This window comes from Mobula birostris, chromosome 5, assembly GCF_030028105.1.
Source record: "Mobula birostris isolate sMobBir1 chromosome 5, sMobBir1.hap1, whole genome shotgun sequence".
NCBI classification, from domain to species: domain Eukaryota; kingdom Metazoa; phylum Chordata; class Chondrichthyes; order Myliobatiformes; family Myliobatidae; genus Mobula; species Mobula birostris.
In genome coordinates this window covers 74298207-74322541 of record NC_092374.1, presented here as the reverse complement: position 1 = coordinate 74322541, position 24335 = coordinate 74298207, and the positions used below count along the sequence as shown (strand labels likewise).

Genomic DNA, 24335 nt, shown 5'->3' with positions numbered 1-24335 from the left:
GTTAGATTTTTGATTGGTCGGGGCATGAAGGTACATAGGGAGAAGGCAGGAGTTTGAGGCTGAGAGGAAAATTAGATCAGCTAAAATGAAATGGCAGAGCAGACCCAAATGGCCTATTTCTGCTGCTATATCTTATGGTCTTATAAAGATGGGAACATGTGCTTGGAATTTGAGGATGTTGGTGAAGTCTTAAATTGCATCTGTATTTACCAATGAAAAAGACATGGAGAATAGGGACACTAATGTTTTATTTTATATTTTTTTTTATACAGCATGGAGTAGGCCCTTACAGCCCTTTGATCCACACGACCCAGTAACCCCTGACATCCCTGATTCATTCCTAACCTAACTATGGGACAACTCACAATGACCAATTAAACTACGCTGTATATCTTTGGACTGTGGGAGGAAACTTGGGGACCCGGAGAAAACCCACACATTCTATTGGGAGGACATACTGTTACATGCTCAAGGAGATGTGTTTTTTTGTGAGAATGATGTAATGGTCTTTTGGAGGTCACCTGATGTGATTTTCCCGTTGATGTGAGGTCATTTGATGACATGTGACCCATGACTATATAAGGGTCGACCCAGGTGACGCAGGGGGTTTTTAGTTTGTAGATTTCCAGGTAGAACGTGTTGTATCTCCGTTTCTGTTGTGTGTTTGTTTTTGGTGACGCAGTTTCATTTTTAAAACAGTTGTGCGTTCTGTTGCAAGATACCATTATTATTTGGACTGGAAATTTTTGCTAGATGTGTTGATTTACCCAATTCCAACATTAGAAGGGAGAGTGAAGAATTTATCGAAGTACAGGATCGAGGGATCGAGAGGAGTCGGCATCGTTTGGCAGTTTAATAAAGGATCAACCTTATTGAGGCTTCATTGGAGGAGTAGCTACCTGCATCGGAGATAACTCTTGCCAAAAAGAGCAAGGAGTTCATGCAAAAAGTTGCTCTCTCTCTCTCTCTAAAGGAATTTAAGGTCAGTTGATTTAAACTGTTTATTTTTGGCATCGTGAATCCTGTGGACATAACCAGCAGGAAAGTTGCGTCTGTGAAGAAATCCTTTTCCAGAGAAGTCTCTCCCAATTCAACGTGTAAATCTGTTGGACTTTCGAAGTTATCGCTTTAAGAACTATATCTGACAGTATCGTTTAAGAATTGTTTTCGCATTTAACGCTTTAACAACCAGAGCCAAGTGGCGGGTTGGTGAACGGCTGCATACCAGTTAACTTCCGGTTAGAGTTTTCGTTTGTTTTTTTTTCTTATCGTTTATCCATATTTAATAAATGTTTGGTTATTTTTATATAACCTGTCTCAATTGATATTCATTGTTGCCGGTTACGTAACAATACAGAGACTCCTTACAGAGGGCGCCAGGACTGAACTCCAAGCTCCAACATCCGGAACTGTGATGGCATCATGTTAACTGCTACGCTACCGAAGCGACGATGAAGAGCATACTAAACAGCATACATGCCGGGGCATTTTGAGATAACGAAGGGCATTATGTTGCATTGCTGAAAGAACATTAAAGAGGATAAGTACCAAGGCCTGATGAGATATAGTTGAAATTTTTGACACAGGCAGGAGATGAGATTGCTGGGCCCTTGGCCAACTTCTATGTCCTCTCTAGCCACAGGCAAATTTCCGGCCAATTGGCGAGTACCTAATGTTGTTCTGGGTTGTATGGGTTGTCCTGGGAAGGGTAGCACCTTTGGTGAAGGGGCTTGTTGTGTCCATTCTGGGGCAACTCACTCACCTTTTTGCCCTGTTGGACACTCAGCTCGCATCTGTGGCTCCAAGTTACTGTTTGTATGTGACAGCGGCCATACTCTGGTGTACCACTTCGACAGGTGGGCTAAACCAGGTAAGGGTAGCTGTTGGGCCACATTACCTGGCGAGATAGGGGCATGCCTGTCCTAGCATGTATAGTCAGCTCCAGTGAACAGTAAAATCCAACAGCCAGGAAGGTGGTTCTTCATCACTTTGTGGAGAGCGAAGGCTATAACAAGGCACAGAAGAAGTCATTGTCATCTACTGCAACCAATTGTGACGGCAACTTGTAACACTGGACCAGGACTTCCAAGACAAGAGAGTGGAACTTCCCTGCACAGGTCCCCTGTCTTTGTTGGGTACAAAGGACAATCAACAATGTTGTTCCATTATTCAAGAAGGGAAATAAGCCTAATCCTGGAAACCATGCACTGGTGAGTCTCGTATCTGTGGTATGGTGGTCACTGGAGAGGATCATTAGGGATAGGATTTGTGAGCAATTGGAAAACCATGGTCTAATTAGGGACAGTCAGCATGTCTTTTTTCACAAGCTGTGCGTTATTGATTGAGTTTCTCGAGGAGGTGATGAAGTTGATAAATGAAGGTAACGCTATGGATGTTGTCTATATGGGTTTTAGTATTGCATTTGATAATGTCACTCATGGAAGGCTGATCCATAAAATTAAAATGCATAGGATCTGTGGGATCATATTGGGACCTCTGCTGTAGTGATAAATGTCCTGGATGAAAGCATAGGTATGAGGGTTCGTAATTTTGCAGATAATAAAAGATTGGTGGTAATGAGGATAGAATAGAAGACTGCCAAAGAATACAGTGGGATAGTTCAGTTGCACGTATGGGCAGAAAAATAGCAAATAGAGCTGAACCTGGCCAAATGTGAAATGCTAGTTTAGGAGATAATTTGTAAAGGGAGAATATACTGCTACTGGCAAGTTTGTTAACAATATTCATGTGCAGAGGGATCTTGGGAACCAAGTCCATTGATCCTTGAAAGTGGCTACACAGGTTCATAAAGTGGTAAAAGTTCAAAGTAAATTTATTATCAAAGTACATATATGTCACCATATACAACTCTGAGAATTGTTTTCTTCCAAGCATAGTCTATCAATCCAATAACCAGAATAGAACCAATGAAAAACCACATCCACGGAGTTATCAACTAGGGTGCAAAAGACAACAAACTGTGCAAGTACAAAAAGAAGGGAAGAAAAGAAATAATAATAATAAATAACTACTTTTCTTGTGAGCATACTCAATAAATCCAGTAACCATAATAGAGTCAATGAAAGACTGCACCCAACAGGGCGGACTACAAGTAAAGAAGGCATTTGGCATGCTTGTCTTTATTAATTAAGGAACTGAGATCGAAAGAAGGAATGTTATGACGCAGCTTTATGAAACTCCAGTTAGACCGCATCTGGAGTTCTGCATTCAGTTCCGGTCACCTCATTAAAGGAAGGCTTGGAGAGGGTAGAGAAGAGGTTTACCAGGATGCTGCCTGGATTAGAGAGCATGTACTACAATGAGAAGTTGGGCAAACCTGGAGCAGCAGAGTTTGAGCAGAGATCGAGGATAGAGGTTTTTAATATTATGAGAGGTGTAGGTAGAGAGCCATTATCCTTTTCTCGGGGCTGAAATGCCTAATACCAATGGGTAGGCATTTAAGGTGAGAATGGGTGTATTCAAAGAAAATGTGCAGGGCTAGTTTGCACACAGAGTGGCGGGTATTTGGAATGTGCTGCCTGGGATGTTGGTGGAACCAAGTATGGCAGAGGCATTCAACAGTCTCTTAGGTAGACAGCTGAATGTTCAGAAAATGGAAGAATGTAGGATGTGACCAATATAAGGCAGAAGGGATTAATTTAGTTGGACATTTGATTACTAGTTAATTAATTCAGCACAATATTGTGGACTAAAGGACTTTTTCTATGCCGTACTTCCATGTTCTATGTTTCGTATTCAATGTTCTATACTCGGTTGCCATTTTATTAGGTACACCTGCACACCTGCTCGTCAATGAAGATATCTAATCGGCTATTCATGTAGCAGCAACTCGATGTATAAAAGCATGAAAACATGGTTAAGGATTTCAATTGTTGTTCAGACCAACTATCAGAATGGGAAAGAAATGTGATCTAAATAATTTTGACCGTGGAAAGACAGGGTGCTTTGAATATCTCATAAACTGCTGAACTCCTGGGATTTTCATATGCATCATTCTCTAGAGTTTACAGAGAATGGTGCGATAAACACAAAAAAAATCCAATGAATGGCAGTTCTATCAGTGAAAACACCTTGTTAATGAGAGAGCTCAGAGAAGAATGTCCAGACTGTTTCAAACCAACAGGAAGGTGATAATTACTTTATAAAAAAACATGCATTACAACAGTGGCGTGCAGAAGAACATCTCTGAATGCACTACATGTCAAACCTTGAAGTAGATGGGCTGCAGCAGGAGAAAACCACAAGCAAACACTCAGTAGCCACTTTATTAGGTACAGGAGGCTATTAATAAAATGGTCACTGAGTGTATGTTACCATATGCTACCATGAGATTCATTTTCTTGCAGGTATTTGGAGGAAAACAAAAGAAATACCATAGCATTTAAAAAAAGCTCTATACAAAAAAGACTGGCAATCATCAATGCGCAAAGGAAGACAAGCTGAGCAAAAATAGCACTGCAAACATGAGTTATAAAGAGTCCTTGAAAGTCATTGTAGGTCGTGGAATCAGTTCACCCCATTACCCAATTGTTGTGCCTGCAGTGAGCACCATCAATGAAAGGCATTTCAGGTACTTGCCTAGGCTACTCTAACAGTACCTCCCAAACTTGGGATCTCAATCATCAAGGAGGCAATAATTGCATGGAAACAGAGCAGTCTGCCCCTCCAAGTCTCATATCATCTTAACTGGAAATTATTTCACCAGTCCTTCATCGCTGCAAATCCTGGAACTTCACTCAGGTATTTCATTCGGCATGTAAACATCATATACAATGAAAACATGATATACAATGGCCTGTACATTAAAGGACTGGTAATCTTCCCTGATAAGGAGTAAGTCTGGTTTATACAGAAGAACTCCTACGTGCACATGAGCATAGACAATGACTACATGCACTTATGCAAAGCAAACCAATTAGGCATATTCCAGTACCTAAAATGCCACTTGTTCCTTCCCGAAATCAATTTCTTAAACACACATTGCCCCAGTGACCTTACTGGTGTGGCAGTAAGCAGCATCTTGGAATGGATAAGCTCCTGCCTTCTGCCTTGATGTCTCCTTCCAACACCAAGTAGGAAGGTGTATCATAACAGTTCTTCCAAGAATGGAGTGTGGCCAGTAGAATTTCTGCTAATGCCCTCTCGAAATGAACACTTCAACAACAAAATTCCTGAGAAAACTCACAGTTTCGTTAAGCAAGCTGACTTTGGTTTGTGTTTGAGCAACACTCACACACTCCAAAGGTTGTCCAGTCAGTAGTCACGTGTCAGCTAAGACTCCAATTAATTAATATGAAAAGCAATAAAATAACACAATACACTTCTGTTATATTGAGATTGTTTCAATCTGGTCATAATAGACATTTTCTGTTCTATTTACATAAATATTGTTTATAGGAATAACGGTGTCATTTGATGTCTGTCAGACACTAGAAAAAATCAGGTGATTTAAGTGTGTATCAATGAAATAAGTTAAAAGTTAGAACTCAGAATGACCAGTGAAGCAATCTTCTATGGGTAAGATTGAAAATGTATCACAACTTTAAAAGGCAGATTGCTACACAATGGAATTTCTTTACTTAAAGATGCAGATAGAAGCTTAAATTTTCAATTTAGCTTCATAATAAGATTTGCTGGTATTTGTTGGTCTGCAAAAACAGATCTAACTGGCTGTTTTTCTTTGTTAAATAGGTGCTCCAGGGAATAAAAGAGTCATTATTTTTGTGGATGATCTTAACATGCCCAAATTGGACCGTTATGGATCTCAGCCACCTATTGAGCTGCTTCGACAGTACCAAGACTTTGGTGGATTCTATGATAGAGAAAAGCTCTTTTGGAAAGAAATTCAGGTGATACAAACAACAAACTTAACTTTTGACAAGCGATATTACAATAATTGAATTGAATTGAATTTATTTTTACATCCTTCACATAAATAAATGTGCAATGTGCAATTTATAGTAATTTGTAATAAATAGTATGTACAACAGGACAGTCAATATAGCATAGAAATACAATTGTATCGGTGTGAATTAATCAGTCTGATGGTTTGGTGGAAGAGCTGTCCCAGAGCCTGTTGGTCCTAACTTTAATGCTGCAGTACCATTTCCGGGATGGCAGCAGCTGGAACAGTTTGTGGTTGGGGTGACTCAGGTCCCCAGTGATCCTTTGGTCTCTGAAAATATCCTGAATAGTGGAAAGTTCACATCTACAGATGTGCTGGGCTGTCTGCCCCACTCTCTGCAGAGTCCTGCAATTGAGTGAAGTACAGTTTGCATACCAGTCTGTGATGCAGCAAGTTAGGATGCTCTCAGTTGTGCCCCTGTAGAAAGTCCTTAGGATTTGGAGACTCATGCCAAACTTCTTCAAATGTCTAAGGTGAAAGAGGCACAGCTGGTATGTACAGGCCACATGAGATCTTCGGTGATGTGTATGCCGAGGAACTTAAAGCTGTTCACCCTTTCAACTCCAGATCCATTGATGTCAACGGGGTTAGCCTGTCTCCATTTCTCCTGTAGTCCACAACTAGCTGCTTTGTTTTTGCGACATTGAGGGAGAGGTTGTTCTTTGACACAACTGTGTCAGGGTAGTGACTTCTCTGTAAACAGCCTTGTTATTATTTGAGATAAGGCCAATCAATGTAGTATCATCAGCAGATTTAATTACCTGATTGAAGCTGTGGGTGGTGACAGAGTCATGGGTATACAGAGAGTAAAGGAGGGGGCTTACGACACTGCCTGAGGGGCTCCTGTGTATGTCAAAATAATTGATTTGCTTAGTATAGGTTTCATGGGCATAAAATTGCACTTTTATTTTTGGTAGTTAATAATGATGCCTTGGAATATAAGCATGACAGTCATTCAAGGTTATTCAGTCCTCTAATTCTGTTTTTCCAGTGAATTAGGTTGGGATTCCACTTGCCTGACATATTTTTGTGCCCGTTAATACCATGGATTAAAGAAAAAAAGTATTTTTCTCAAATTTCGTACTTTTAAACATGAAAAGTGGTTCCTGACTTCTTACCTGATTTTCCCAAAGTTAATTTTAGTGTGAAGAAGCCAAGATTTCCTGCAGAAAGATACTAGATTCATTTTTATTAGTAAATAATATTAATTAATTAACATCACATTAAGGCTTTTTATATCATTTCTGGCCAATGGAAATTAAATACAGAAAGGCAAATGAGAGAAGAGCAGGAAAAAAGGCAATTAAAGTGAATAAATTATATTTTGTACAATATAAATTATTATGTTTCTAACATAATGGGTTACTGTGTTTGGCAAACTTACTTGAACTAAAAAACCAAGAAGGAACATTACCTTACAACCACACATTTGTGTGCGGGTCACCATAAAAATGGCATTGGTGGAAAACATGATTATGGATTTATCTGCATTTCCGGAGACAGCAACAAATTGAATGTTATCAAGAAAGGGCTCTGGAATCAGTGGGCACATTGTAACTCAGCATACGTCTCACATACCTCAATTTAATTCTATATCACTTCAACTTACATGGGTAGTTCAGAATCACTCCAGCCAGAATGGTTTTCACCATATGTACCCTCATCATCAGTATCCTGTCTCCTTATCCTCTATCTTTTAGCATTGCCCCTTTCAGTGAATAGGTTTGTGTCTATTTTCACCCCAAATATGTTACATTTATTTATTTTATTTAGAGATACAGCATGGAATAGGCCCTTCCAGCCTTCAAGCTGCAACACTAGCAACCTCCAAAACCTTGATTTAGCCCTAACTATTGAACAATTTACGTTTCATTTTTAAATCTTTTTATTAATTATTGAAAATCAGCAAAAAAATACATTAAAGTAGTCAAATCAACATATCAATATGTACAATAAGAGTTAAACTATCAAATAACTGATTAACCAAGCTAAACAGTATACCAATAATAATAAGAAAAAACAAAATGTTAAAACTATTTTTTTTGAAAAAAGAAACAAGGCAAAAAGAACCCCTACTAACTAAAACAAAAAAAAACCTACTAACCTAAAAAAAACTGGAGAAAATAAAAACCCATTGGGAGCACAACCCCGGAGCTGTACGCCATACAAGCTTCCATAAAAGAAAAACATCAATCTGCCAACCAAATCCAATTACACAAGAATCAGAAGGGGACCATCTTAATTAACTCAAATCAAATGATAGTAGGGGGCAAAAGAACCCCACCTTTTCTCAAAGTCAAATCGAGGATCAGAAGTTCTAATTTTCTCCAAACTAAGATATAACATCACCTGAGAGAACCATTGTATCAAAGTCGGAGCAGAGGCATCCTTCCATTTCAATAAAATAGCCCTTCTGGCCAATAATGTGACAAATGCAATTACATGTTGGTCTGATATAGAAATACCATGAATATAATCAGGAATTATACTAAACAAAACTGTCAATTTATTAGGTTGTAAATTAATTTTTAAAGCTTTAGAAATCATAGAGAAAATAGATTTCCAAAACTGTTTCAATACAGAATGCAACCAAAACATATGTGTAAACTTAGCCGTCTCAGTTTTACATCTATCACACTGGCTATCAACATTAGGAAATATTTTAGACAGTCTCTCCTTTGTCAAATAGTAACAATGTACAATTTTAAATTGAATTAGAGAGTGACTGGCACAAATCAAAGAAGAATTAACCAACAAAATTCACAACCAATCCTCTGTTATCAAGGTTATGTTACGCTTTCTTTCCCAATCTTGCTTAATCTTAAGTAAAGAATAATTATGCTGTTGTAATAGTAAATTATAAATTTTCCCAATAAAACCTTCACTAAAGGGTTCATTTTTAAAATAATGTCTAACAGATGAGAATCTTGTATATATGGAAAATTACTTAAATATTCTTGTAAGAAAAATACTGACCTGAAATGTGAGTGTGAGAGAGAATATTTAGTTACCAATTTCTCAAAAGACATCAATCAACCTTCTTGAAACAGATCCATGAAGGAATAAACTCCTTTATTCCTCCAAAGTAAAAAGGTAGGATCACTAAGTGAAGGTTTAAATAAATAGTTTCAATAAATTAAATTAAGAAGGTTGAATTTTTTAAGATTAAAAACTTACGAAACTGGTACCAAATTCGTAATGACTGCTTAATCATAGGATGTAAATTTAGACCAGAAATTTTGGCTACTTGTACAGGTAAAGAGGCTCCTAATAATAAAGTTAAGGAAAATTGTTTCACAGCTTTCAATTCCAAATCAACCCAAGGTGGTCTATCATTTTTATCAGTCCAGTATAACCAAGAACACACATAACGTATATTAACCACCCAATAATACATTCTTAAATTAGGCAGAGCAAGACCTCCATGGTTTTTGATTTTTGTAAATGATATTTTCCAATTCTTGGTCTTTTATTATTCCAAATGAAAGATGAAATAATAGAATTAACCTGATCAAAAAACTTTTTAGTTAAAAAAATAGGAATATTTTGAAATACATATAAAAACTTTGGTAAAATCATTATTTTAACTGCATGAATTTGGCCAGCTAATGAAAGTGTAAGTGGATTCCATCTACAAAATATTTGCTTCATAAAATCCACTAAGGGAACCAAATTAGCTCTATAAAGGTCTTCATAATTTTTAGTGATGATAATACCTAAATATTTGAAAGAGTCAGTAACTTTAAAAGGAATGTCATCATATATAGAAGCAGAATCATTTAGAGGAAATAATTCGCTTTTATTAAGGATTAACTTATATCCCGAAAACTTTCCAAATTCATTTAATAATTTCAATAAACTAGGAATGGATTCTTCAGGATTCGAAACATAAACTAAGAGATCATCAGCATAAAGGGAGATCTTATAAATAGTCTCATTTATGGAAATTCCTTGAATATCTTTAGCTTCACGAAGTGCAATAGCCAAAGGTTCCAACATCAAATTAAGTAACAGGGGACTTAACGGACATCCTTGTCTCGTACCCTGCAAAAGTCTAAAAAAAGATCTGTAATAATTAGTAATCACAGTGGCAATAGGTCTTTTATATACCATTCTAATCCACTTATTAAAATTAATACCAATGTTGAATTTCTCAAAAACGTTTCCATTCAACTCTATCAAATGCCTTTTCAGCATCAAGAGAAACAACACATTGGGAAGTCTTAGAAAAGGATGAGTATACAGTATAACACTTAATAGTCTCCGAGTATTAGAGAAGGAATAACGGCCTTTTATAAAACCTGTTTGGTCTTGAGATATAATTTTAGCTAAAATATTCTCCAGTCGATTAGCCATTATATTTGAAAGAATTTTAGCATCCACATTTAATAGTGAAATAGGTCTATTTGAAGCACAGTCAGTAGGGTCTTTATCTTTCTTAAGAATTAAAGAAATAGAAGCTTCATAAAATGTGGGAGGTAACTCTCCTAACAAAATAATATCTTTGAGCATTTCAAACATATACGGAGAAAGCAATTCTTCAATTTTTTTTTATAAAATCCGACAGAAAAACCATCCAATCCAGGAACTTTACCAGACTGCATTGAAAGAATAGATTTCTGAATTTCCTTTTCAGTAATAGGAGTAACAACAGTTTGTTGATCTTCAACAGATATTCTAGGAAAATCAATCTTTTGTAAAAAGGCATTCATTTTAGAAGGATCAGCTGGAAACTGAGACTTATTGAGTTCACTGTAAAAGTCTTGAAAAATTTTATTAATCTCTTCATAATTACAAGCTAAACTACCGTCTCCCTTACGAATTTTTAACATTTGTCTTTTAGCTCCAGCTGCCTTTAATTGGGATGCTAATAGCTTATTATTTTTATCTCCAAACATATAAAATTGACTTTTTAATTTAAGCAAATTTCTTTCAATAGGATAAGCTAATAGTAAATTATATTGTGATTGAACTTCAATCCTTTGTTTAAATAAATCAATGTCAGGAGAGACTGCATAAATATTATCCAAGTCTTTAATTTGTTTTGAAATCTTATCTAACTCTATTTTAATCTGTTTCTTAAGCTTAGCCAAATAGGAGATTATCTGACCTCGCAAATATGCTTTAAGTGTATCCCATATAATCAATTTTGACACATTGCCCATATTATTAAAAAGAAAAAAATCTTTTATCTGAGTCTCAATAAATTTATTACAAAGACCAAACTTAGTAAAAAATTTTCTGGAAAACGCCAAGGCAAATTTACAATACCGACATCATTCAATTCAAAAGTTAAGCTTAAAAGCGCATGATTCGAAACAGGAATAGTGTCATATTCACAATTCTGGACTTCGGATAAAAATCGGAAATCAGCTATAAAATAATCAATTCTCGAATACTTTTTATGAACATGTGAATAAAAAGAATAATCTCTATCATTAGGATGTAAACCTCTCCAGATTTCGATCAAACCATAATCAATTAAAAAAGATTGCTGAACAACTCGGAAGTCGCTGATTGGTTGAACTCTTGTCAATCAAAGGATTTAAACAACAGTTAAAATCACCACCCATTAACAACATATATTCATTTAAATCTGGCAATAAACCAAATACATTTTTAAAAAAAGATGGATCATCTACATTGGGTCCATATAGATTAACCAGGACAATTTTTCTATTACAAATTGTTCCTTTGACAATTAAAAATCTACAATTAATATCCGACACGATATCTTCTTTGATAATTAAAATATTAGATTTAATAAGAATAGATACCCCCTTTGTTTTATTTTGACAAGTGGCATGATATTGAAGTCCCTTCCATGTTTTAAAAAATCTATTTTGATCGCCCATTCTGATGTGCATTTCTTGAGCAAAAATTATATCGGGCTGGAATCTATTAATAATTTTAAGTCTTGTTTCGCTTAATAGGGTGATTCCAGCCACGTACATTCCAACCAATAACGTTATCTGTTTAACTGCCATAACATTTTTTTTAACACGAAAATACACGCATACCAACGCGGGCTAATCAAAAATGGCTGTGATGAGTATAACCATAAAGAAAACACGCATGCTCCAGAACTCTGTAATAGGAAAAAAATACGAGAAGAGAAAAAAACTGAAAAACATAAAATTGATCCACCATAAGACCTATAATTCAAAATCCTCCCACCATCCCAAAATCCGGCAAAAAGAAGAAATAAGCTGGAATGTGTCCCCATAGAAAAAGAAAAAAAGATACATAACTCCATGAGCTGCTCAATTTAAATAGTGATTTTAAAAGTTTTTCTTAATTCCCCCCTCCCCTTTACAAAAAAAAACACATGGCCCTAAGATAAGAAAGCCCTACAAAGAGAAAAAAGATGTTTATACTTAATCATTAAAAATAAACTAGGGAATACAAAAACAATCTCCAGAGACGTCAAAGCAATAAAATTAAACCTAAACAATATAATCTCTAACGAAAAAAATCAGCACCATTATCCCTTTGACTTACTGCCTGATGAAGAAGCACTGTTTTTGACAGAAAAACTAAAACTAATTGTCTACTTACTAAGCACTCCTCGCTATATACATATATATAAGAAAAAGTCTATATAAACTATAAAAACTATCACTTAATTAACGAAGAAAAGGAAAAATAAAAACAGATAATCAAACCAGTTAACAATCTGTTTGTTGTGTTAATTCACTCAGTATACCGAACAGACGTTGGAAAAGTCATCCATCAGTCAAATCAAGAAGTTCACATCTTCTTTAAATAGTCCATCAAACAAAAGGATATCTTCAACATATCAGAAATCTTCAAAGCCTGTTTTCTTTCGGAAAATTATTCAGCAGACACCTAATACCATTCAGATCTCGGCCACCTCCAAAATAGAATTAATATAGTCCAATGCCGCTTGGGGATCCAAAAAAACACACGGAGTCGAATCTTTAGGAAATAACTTTAACTGGGCTGGATAGCCAAGTGATGGGATTGATCCCTTAGCATGGGCTATCTTCATAGCTGGAACAAATTTTATCAGCTGTTCCATAACTTCTTGTGGATAGTCTTCATAAAAATGAATCTCGGAGCCGTTAAATTTAAAAAATCTCTGTTTCCTTGCACATTTTATGATATGGTCTTTAACTTTAAAATGAAGAAAACTGACCAGAATTGCCTGTGATTTAGTTGAATCTTGAGATTTCGAAGTGAAAACTCTATGTGCTCTTTCAATAGCGGGAGGCTGAGGTAGAATATCCAGAAACAGCGATTGGAACAAGTTAGCAAAATAGTCTAATAAATTCCCACTCTCAGATCCTTCCTTCAGTCCAACAATTCGAATATTATTCCGACGAGACCTTGCTTCCAAATCGATTATCCTGCGTTGAGCCTGTTCCAAGCGAGTTGAAATATCCGCTATCTGATGCTTTGACTCCTTAAGCTCAGTATTCAAGGAAATAATATTTTCCTCTACAAACTGAAAACTCTGTTGGAACGACTTCATCTCAGAAGTGTTATCGTCTATTTTCTTGTTGAGAGCTATCAACGCACGTTCTAAACGCTCAGTCCAGACAGGCATATCTTCTGATTTTTCTTTTGAAGTTTTTCCTTTTCCATTGCTGGATTCAGAAAGCTGCTTTCCACTTCTTAAAGATTGTGACATGATGACAACTATTCCCCTCCAAGATCCAACAAATAAAAGTTAAAAATTCAAAGTTTAAACTGAGAAAAAGGAGCAATTAAAGGCAGCCAGAAAATTTGTGTGTTACTCCATTGAGCTGCAGGCGGAAGTCCTTGAACAATTTACAAATGACCAATTAACCTACCTGGTAGTTCTTTGGACTGTGGGAGAAAACCAGAAGACCTGGAGAAACCCATGCATCCCATGGGGAGGATGTACAGGGACTCCTTACAGAGGACATCACGATTGAATTCCGAGCTCTGACGCCCCAAGCTGTAATAGCATAGCACTAACTGCTATGCTACTGTACCACCCAATTCCCTCCCAGCCACAATTTCAGTGATCCCCTAACCCTATCGCTAGCAGTTCTGCTTGTCAATATGTCCTCTCTATCACAGCAATAATCTTACCCATTAGATGTTCTACTCTCTCCAGAGGAAAAAATTCTATTGCTCCTGTACTTTCCTATTTGTTTCTACTCTTTCACTTCTCTCACCCACTCCTCTAATTAAACTTGGTGTTTCTGTTCACACATTTGATTTTCAATTTTATTTCATCCTGAAGCTACTAATTAAACTCCCCATTTGCACTTATTCCCTCCCAGTCGTTAGATACAGTTCTGTCTCTTCTTCCTCCTCTCATTTTCTTTCCTTTCATCCACTCACAATTGCTTTCCATGACCTCATATGCTGAAAAGCATGTAATTTCTCTTCCCCTTGCCTTGATAACCGGAACAGCATACATGCCTTGAGTTGTGTTAGCAACTATTTAAAAGTTGTGGTCATTCCTGATTGTATAGTGATGTAGTATTTGATGAAGTATTAAAAACTTGGAAGAAGCCACCTATTCTAACATGACTTGGGCAATCTTATTACATTTGGAGGATCACAAATTAAGTAACTTAGAATCTCCAGTTACTAGCAAGGGTATTCTAGTGTGTGTAGTCAGGTGGAGATTTCTCAGAGGAAGCTGCTTGACAGTGTCTTATTTCTTGAGTTGGTCAATTTTTTACTCATCATTATGACCTATCAAAATTGACAAACACAGTGAAGCATCACAGGTCTAAAAATGAATGGCGGTGGGCTGACTACTATGAACAATATCAGAACTATATCAAGTTACCTTTTTGGTCAGTTTCTAACCAGATGAACTTTCTAGCTGGGAATATTGGAAAGAAATGATAGAATTGTAGTTTATGCAGAGTATAAGTTATCTATTACATTCGAGTTTCACAGCTCTGAATTGGACCATTTAGCACAATAATTTTGTAGTATTTACCCTCTATATGCCCTGCTCAATTCACTTTATTTCATCATATCAATATATCTTTCATTCCTTCTGTCATTTAGCCCACCCTTTAATGAATCTTATTTTCAAGATTATTCACATATTTCCACATAATAACCACTATCAGGAGAAAGAAGATACTTTTGAATTCCTTATTTGATTTATGACTGCCTTACATTTACGTGGCATGTAGTGGACTCCTCCACAAATGGAAGCATTTTCTTTGCCTCATTAAATTCCATCACATTATGAAAGCTTTCCTTAATTTACTCACTATTTTATATTAGGATGTTACAGTAGCTGCTGCCTGTGCCCCTCCTGGTGGTGGACGAAATCCGGTGACACCTCGTTTTATAAGACATTTTAGTATGCTGTGCCTTCCGAACCCATCTGAGCATAGCCTGAAACAGATTTTTCAGGTGAGTAGTTATTTTTTTCTGAAAGATGTGAACAAATCTTATAAATTTTACGTATTCTGAGATTTCATTGTCAGAAAGGAGACTGAGAAAACATGGACTTATTTTTATAGCTGTAAAACAGACTCAGGTGAACAACATGTCAGTATTAGTATTCAGACTTGGAGGCTCTGCTACAAGAACGTTTTTGGGTGAAGGACCAGCTTTTAAAAACACTAACTCACAGGGAATTAAGGAAAGCCTTCCAATGAGTCCAGATCCCACATGAATGGGTGGACATTGGTTTCTCATTCTTATGAGATTTATTTATTTATATTAATTTACATGCAATTTATATGGAAATGACCTACTGTATATTTCTAATATTCTGAATATGTTTATGAATTCACTTTTTAAAATAATTTTTATATAGGCTATTTTGAATGGATTTCTGGCTGAATTTACTGAGACAGTGAAACGCTGCTCCATTAGTATTGTGGAAGCAGCTGTTGAGATCTACCAACGAATGAGTGTTGACCTACTGCCTACACCTGCCAAGTCTCATTATGTTTTCAATCTTAGAGACTTATCTAAATGCATACAAGGTAGGATGCTTTGGTTTGTGCTTGTGTTACTAATTTTTTCAGTCCTATTGATGTGCTTTCATATATCTGTATTAAATATTATGAGCCATTCATCAGCAATTTTAGAGCTACTTCCTCCCATTCTAATGAACTTGTGTCATTCCATTGGTAAATATGATCATCTTGTAGCTTTGCATTGGTTTTGTAAATAAAAAAAATAGCATTTCAAGGACTGTCCCTATGTTACCTCACTTAGTATTTTGCACATTCACCAAATGAAAGTCTTCTGTCGAAATTTGTTTTATAGTTTATACGTCAATTGCAGTGCTTAGTCAAGACTGAAGGGAAAATGGCCAAAGAAATAAGTGATTATATACTTCTGAAATTTTTTATGGGAGAGCAGAAAACCGTGTGATGAACCTCAACTAAAACACAATGAAGTTATGAGCAACATATTTGACAACTGAAACAGGAGATAACATTCTATGAAGGGTTCACCGGAATAGAAAAACTGATATTAGAGAAGTTGCAATAGAGAAAAGGAGTGATGGTAAACACAAGGCAATGAGCTTTTAATTAGCACATTTTTTTGTCTTCAGTGTTGCCCAGAGGTATAAGTGATATAAACATAGGTGAAGGGTTGGCAGTCTTGAGGAAAAAGGGAGTTGCTGAAGAACTTGGACAAATTAGGATAATTGGCAAAGAAGCAAGACATGAAATACATATAGGGAAATGTATGGTCATGCACTTTGATCCAAAGAATAAAGATGTATGCTATTTTCTAAAAGTGGAGGAAATTCAGAAATCAATGGTGCAAAAGGACTTGTGATTTCTCATGCAGGATTCAGCAAAGGTTAATTTACAGGTTGAGCTGGTAGTAAGGAAGGCAATTCTAATGTTAGCATTCATTTCAAGAGGACTAGAATATAAAAGCAAGGATATAATCCAGAGGCTTGATAAGGCATTGGTCAGGCCACACTTGGAGTATTGTGAACAGTTTTGGGCCTCTATCTAAGAAAGGATATGCTGGCATTGGAGAGTGTCCAGAAGAGGTTCACAAGAATGATTTTGGAAATGAAAGGGTTAACATACGAGGAACATTTGATGGTTCTGAGGCTGTACTTACTGGTGTTTGGAAAAGTAAGGGGTGATCTCATTGAAACCTATCGAAAATTGAAAGACCTAAATAAAGTGAAGTGGAGGTGAAGAGGATGTTTCCAATAGTGGAAGATTCTAGGACCAAACGGCCTAGCAATCAAGAATAAAAGAATCCTTGTCATTTCAAAAGTCATCGAGGTTAAGATTCTATCAGTCATCTAATGTTCATGTATGTCTTTTTCTGTATATATGTATAATGATCAATCAATCCAAACTACAGTATGACTTTCCCTTTCAAAGTTTTATCCTTCTATACAGTTCCAGCATTTTCTTCTCTGACTGCAGATTGCTGGTAATTAAATTTTCTTGCAAATGCTTCATTTTTTGTTTTATTGTTCAGGAATTCTTCAATGTAATCCTGGTACAGTGAGAACAGAAGAACAAATTTTCCGACTTTTTTGCCATGAATGCCTACGAGTTTTCCATGACCGTCTAATCAACAGTGAAGACAAACATTACTTTAATAACATGCTGTGTGAAATGGCTAGTAAGGATTTCCAACATATTCAAAAATTCAGAATGTGACAAATTTTATGTTATAGAAACAGCTATTAGATTTAACCATATTCTGGAATTCATTTTATAATTTGCAATAGTACTCATGAGAATAGAAACTGTTTTTCTTAAAATCTTAGCACATAGCTTTACGAAATAGACTGCACACCACATTTAATAAGTTACATGGCATTCTAAATAAGCTTTAATTACAAGGGGATACTAACAAACTTGCAGTATAACCAAATAAATGGCAACTTAATTTCAATATGGGCATTTTCGAGGTTGTACATAGGTTAGAAAAATTGAAGCCATACGATCCTATAGAATTAATGTATTAAATTCAGAGATTCTACGAGTCATTAATAAAGGGTGACAATGCCATAAAATGCAAACAAAGCACTTCTAGAGGTCGAGAATAGGAAACTAGAGAGGTTATGTAAATTAAGGTGCTGTTGGGTTACTCTGCACAGTTCTGATTTTAATTTTATAAGAAATCTAGAGGCATTGCCAAAAGTACAGTAGAAAAAAATATAGGAACAGTGGGAGAACAGAAAAGTTATAACTATAACTGATGAAATATTGACACACTTCTCTAGAGAAGAGAATGTTGAAGGATAATCTAAAAGATGTTTTAAAATGTTGAAGGAACTTGGAGGTAGATGAAAAGTCATTGTGTACAGAGTCCAAAATAATTATTAGTAAATTCCAGTCTCTGGATGGAATAGAGATGATTAGATGAGTAAAATGTAGTATTTAAGGTAAATAAGCTCTTACAGAACATAAACATTGGCCTAAGTCGGCTGGTCTGACTGACTTGTTTCAATGCTATAAATTCTATACAATTACATCAAAATTATGTTGCTTATTGCAGAAATTAAACCAAGAGAATCACAGTGAGGTTGATTTTGATTTTCATTTTAATGGAAGGTCAATGCAGAAGAAAAAAAAATACAATGTAAAGATACTTAGTAGCATTAACTAAATAAATAATTTTTATAAGGAGACGTTTGGGCCTAGAAATATTTAAGTGTGCAAAAACTCATGTACAAATGTCACTGCAGGAAATAATTGAGGAAGCAAACACCCTAGATTTGTGTTCAGGGCATACAATATCAACACGTAATAGATGTTGGAAGTGCTCAGCAAGACATATATAAACTGTGCAAGACTGTTAGATTCAGATTTATGATATTTTATCAAAATTGGAAATACTGCATTAAAAGTACAGGAATTATCAGATGAGCTGAAAGCTCTTGTCAATATCTTAACTTTTTTATTTTTATCTTATGCCAAGTTGCTTCTAACTTTAACTTTCAAACAACTACTTGTGACATGATAAAATATGGTTTCATCAGTAAAAATATTTTGTGATAGTATATTAAATATTTTATATTTTAATGTATTTTTGTTTTTATAAAGATAATATTTTTTTTCTTTTAAAGACAAACACTTTGCAGTTCAGTTGGAACCAAATTATTTTACTTCCAAGCCAATTATTTTTGGAGATTTCTTGAAGGTAAAATATACATTTGTCATTATATTTATAAAATGTATTTTACTGATTAATTTCTTGACACAAAATGATGGTGGGATGTTACCAGTGTTATTGTACCGGCACTGGTTTATTGCTAAAGCTTTCTACTCAATCCTTTTTTTTGTTTACCCTCTCCATACTACTGCATTTTCCATTTATGTATTTATCAAATTCTCTTTCAATTTGGCATCTACTACCTCTCATGTGTTGCTTTCTATGCCATAGCATCTAACTTATACAGAAAATATTTTCATCACTTCTGGGTCTGTCAACATACACTTTCAATTTTTACCCCTTGTTTCTTTGTCCTTCTGCATCTGGAAAGATTTTCTCCCTATTTGCTCTATCAAAACTATCCCTGATCTTTGAAGGCATCCAACAAATATTCTCCTTCTGTCATTTCTTCCAATATAAACAATTCTTATTTTTTCCCCCATCTTTTTGGGCAACTGAAAACTCTTATCTCTGGTCCATTCTAGTAAATTTCTTCCCTACCCTCTCTGAAATTTCAGCATCTTTAGAAAAAGCTAATATACTGGAATTCATCATAATGCTCCCCAACTGATGGTTGACCATTATTTTATAAAGTTTTAGTTCAATTTTCTGTTCTTTAAACTATTTTGTTGTTAATAAGGGCAAGTATACTGCAGCAACACCCACAAAATGCTGGAGGAACTAAATATATCCAATATGGGCTTTTTGATGGCTTTCTCAATGTATGAAAAATCTGAATAAAGACATCCCAGGTGTTCCTGTTTGATATTACCTTTGAAATTATATATTAATTCATATTGTCTCTCCTCACACTTCTCCATTCACTTCACTTTACATAGCCCTTATCAAATCTCATCTGCCATTTTATGACACCTTTCTGAAACCTGTTTCAATCCTCTTCATTTCTGAGGTTTATAACATTAGCAAGCTTTTAATTTATTCAATGTTAATGCAAGCCTAGGTCATTAATATCTAATGGAAAAAGCTTTCTATATGCCATTGCAGTGCTTCATGTGTACTCTTAGCAACTAAAAATAGGTGCTTGTGAAAATATTTAATTAGAAATATACCATACAGAAAAAAAAGTTTTTTTGGCCTAATAAATACACACCAACCATCAAATACCTACTTACACTAATCCTACTTCAATGGTACAGTTTATTCTCCCCACATTCTCCTCATCTTCAGATTCTTTCTGGAACTGTTCTCTGTCCCTTCAGGCTTCAGGGCAGCCATCATCATCCCACTCCCCAAGTGGGTGACAGGAACCTGCTTCAACGACAATTAACCGGTGGCACTGACCTCAACAATTATGAAATGCTTTGAGCAGCTGGTTATGGATTGCATTAAATTCCCTCTTTCTGCTACATTGGACCCTTTCCAATTTGCTTATCACTCAGGTAGTCCACTGGTAATGCATAATCCCTGCACTCTACTCTTTCTTGTCCCACCTGGAAAATGGTGTCTCATATGTAGGATGCTGTTCATCGACTTCTGTTTGGTGTCTAATATGATCATTCCTCAGAGGCTGGTAGATAAATTGTCCTCTTTAGGTCTCAATACTATTCTCCGTAACTGTACTTCTTGATAGAAAGGCCACAGTGAATCCTTGTTGGCAGAACATCTTTAGGTTTATTATGCTAAGCACCGGCGCTTCCCACTGCTGCTCATGCTGCTCTCATATGACTGCGTTGCTAGATCCAGTTCAAACCACATCATCAAGTTCGCTGATGACATAACAGTGGCTGGTCTCATCAACAACTGTGACAAGATGACATACAGAGAGCAGGTAGAGAGCTGATAGGGATGGCGTGAGCACAACAATTTGAGACTCAACGTGAACAAGACCAAAGAGATGATTCTGGACTTCAGGAAAGTGCATGGAAGGACCACTCCTCACTGCATATAAGTGTCTCCTCCATGGACAGAGTTAGGAGCACCGGGTTGCTAGGAGTGTACATAATGAATGATCTCGCCTGCCCCCTCAACACCACCTCTTTGGTCAAGAAAACACAGCAGCATATCCATTTCCTGAGGAGATTGAGATGATCGAGGCTTCACCCTCTCCCCACCCCCATCACCATTCTATCATTTTTACCGAAGCACCATCGAGAATGTCCGGCCAGCTGCATCACTGTCTGTATATGAGAAATTGCAAAGTATTTGACTGCGAGTCCCTACAAAGGATTGCGCGGAGTGCTGAGAGGATCATCAGGACTTCTTTTCCACCCTCAGAGATCTTTATCAAGTGCTGCGTACATAGGGCTCTTAGCATTGTCAATGTTCCTTCCCATCTGTCCCACAATGTCTTTGACTGCCCTACCATTAGGCAGGAGGTGCCATAGCATTAGGACAAGAACTGTTTGGATGGGTAACAGCTTCTTTCCCCAGGCCTTAAGACTATTAAACTTCCTGCCACCACCCAGGTCCTATCATGTATGAAATGTTAGTTAAATTATGCTGTTTACTTTTTAACTTGTGTTGTAAGTGCACCTTATTATTTGTTACTTTATTTGTGATAAAATTACTTTATCTTTTGTGTGTGTAAGCTATATGTACTGTGTTTTGCACCTTGGCCCAGAGAACGTTATTTCATTTGGCAGTATGTATGTGTTCAGTTGAATGAAAATAAACTGAAATTGAACTCGGACATTGTCATCAAATCCCTCATATTCTACCACTCAGTTACATGTTAGAGATTATTTTACAGTTGTTAACCCACATACCTTTGTGAAAGAAAGCCGGAGTACCTGGACGGTCCTGTTTCAGTCAATGGAAAACTGTGTAAGCTCCACATGGACAGCTCCAGAAATCAGGATTACACCTGAGTCTCTGGTTCTACTCTGTTGTCACTCAGCTGTGCAAAATGTTGTGTGAGGAGCCAAAGACTTCAGGCCAAGTCTGAAATGGATTATCTCATCTACATTCATAAAGGAGAAAGACATGGTCAAAGGAAAATCCAGGGACAGGAATGGTGACATTCTAGGAATGTTAGCATTAAGGAGGAGATGTTAGGTTCTTGACATTGACTCGTCCATTTTATCCAGTTTATTTATTAATGTAAGTATTATTGTTCTCCACAACCTTACTCCAAGTGTGTATTATTTCTTATATGCTTTTTCAAAAAGTTTGTCTTCATTGCTCACATTCTATTTTTATGCATTTGGTTAAATCAAGTTAACATTCCAGAGAGGAGCCTTCTAGTGAACGTGATATTATGAATAAAATTCACAACTAATTCTTTTCAGATTGGAGCAGACAAATCGGACCGGCTGTATGAAGATCTTAATAATTATGTGAAAGTAAAATCTGTTCTACGGGAATACATGGATGACTATAATATGACAAATTCTAAAGAGATGAAACTGGTTTTCTTCCAAGATGCTGTAGAACATGTCTCCAGGTATTGTATATAGTTTAGCATTTGCTGGTTATTTTTAATATACATGTAAATACACATAATTTGTAAATGCCATCCCTGTCTAAGCAGAATATACGGTCAGTGCAGTTAGTCAAAGACACCAAAATCTGGAGTGCTGTGGATTCAGCAGCTTGATTGCTGTTTCAGCAAACGTTTAGAACCACACAGAAAATGCTTAAAGAGCTCAGCAAGTCATGCAGCATCTATGGAAATGAATAAATAGTTGATGTTTTGGGTAAGACCCTCTTTCAGGACTGAAAAGTAAGGGGAAAGATGCCAGAATAAAACATGGGGGGTGGGGAAGGATAGCTGGAAGGTGATGGATGAAGCCAGGTGGGTTGGAAAGATAAAGGTCTGGAGAAGAATGAATCTTATAGGAGAAGAGAGCGGATCATAGGAGAAAGGGAAGGAGTAGGGAACCCAGGGGAAGATGATAGGTAGGTAAGAAGAGATAAGAGGCCAGGATGGGTAACAGAGGAAGAGGGGAGGGGAAAGGAAAATCTTTTTTTTACCTGAAGGAGAAATTGATATTCATGCCATCAGGTTGGATGCTACTCAGATGGACAACCCTGAGGGTGGTCTCATCTTGGCACAAGAGGCGGCCATGGACCGACATGTTAGAACAGGAATGGGAACTGGAATTCAAATGATTGGCCACAGGGAAGTTCCGTTTTTTTTGGCAGATAGAGTGGAGGTGCTGGATGAAGCAGTGTTCCAATTTATGACGGGTCTCACCAATGTAGAGAAGGCTGCATCAAGAGCACTGGACACAATAGACAACCCCAACACCTTCACAGGTGATGTGTTACCTCACCTGCAAGGACTGTTTGGGGCTCTGAATAGAGGTGAGGGAGGAGGTGAATGGGAAGGTGTAGCACTTAGACCACTTCTTGCAGGGATAAATGCTGGGAGGGAGATGAGTTGGAAGGAATGAATGGACAGAGGAATCATAGAGGGAGTGATCCCAGCAGAAAGCAGGGAGAGGTGGGGGGGGTGGTGTTGTAAAGATATGTTTAGTGAAAGGAGCACTTTGGAGATGACGGAAGTTGTGGAAGCTGATGTGCTGGATCTGGAGGCTGAATTTATCAAACCTTCATTTATCAGTGATGAATGCATCCTCTGATTTCCCTACCTGCAGCAGTTGTTTACAAGTGTTATGGGACAACTTACGCTAGGTTATCCCAGAAGATCTAGCGGGAAATGATTCGTCAGAATCAACAGGATGATGAAATCATTAAAAAATTATATAATTTCAATTTGTTTTCTTATGATATTTTAAATCTTTGTCAGGAAAAGCAGATATTAACTAAAGCAGCTGGCAAAAGTTTTTAAATTAACTGCTATTTTTAAGGTAGGTAGAGCACTTGAAGTTGTCAAACAGGTGGAGAAATTCATGAGGAGTTTGAACATAAGAAGATAATGATAGGCTAGTTTAAATCTTTTGCCTTGAGAGGGGAAAGATTTAAAATGGATTTGATGGGAACTTTTTCACACCAAGCTACCAAATGAAATGGTAGGTTACAATTATGATATTTAAAAGACACTTGGACAGAAGAATGGTTAACAAAGGTTTATAGAGATGTAGGCTATATGCAGGCAAATGAGATTAATTTAGTCAGAAGGGATCAATCGGGCAAAGACCATGTTTTCTATATTGTATAGCTCTGTGATTCCATACCTGTATAATTTAATTAAAAATAACTCTCAATAGTAATAGGGAAAGAAAGCTTAACCATGTTAAAGTCCAAAACAATTGGAAGGCTAATTTGATAGCATTAGGCAGAACTTGAAAAGTTGATTGGAAGAAACTGTTAGCAGGTAAAGGGATATCTGCCAGTGAGAGGTTTTTAAAACTGAAGTAAAGAG

The 24335-nt window shown here is 36.5% G+C and overlaps 1 protein-coding gene across 3 annotated transcripts in view; it reads left to right on the top strand.

Moving 5' to 3' along the window:
* Positions 1-24335, top strand: part of dnah6 (dynein, axonemal, heavy chain 6) — a 408231-nt gene that overhangs the window by 205517 nt on the left and 178379 nt on the right. For all 3 annotated transcript variants that reach the window (XM_072258211.1, XM_072258210.1, XM_072258212.1), the window contains 6 exons: positions 5713-5870; positions 15173-15304; positions 15714-15885; positions 17363-17509; positions 18963-19036; positions 22297-22451. In XM_072258211.1, the coding sequence (XP_072114312.1) occupies positions 5713-5870; positions 15173-15304; positions 15714-15885; positions 17363-17509; positions 18963-19036; positions 22297-22451 (838 nt within the window). The remainder of the gene's footprint in view (positions 1-5712; positions 5871-15172; positions 15305-15713; positions 15886-17362; positions 17510-18962; positions 19037-22296; positions 22452-24335) is intronic.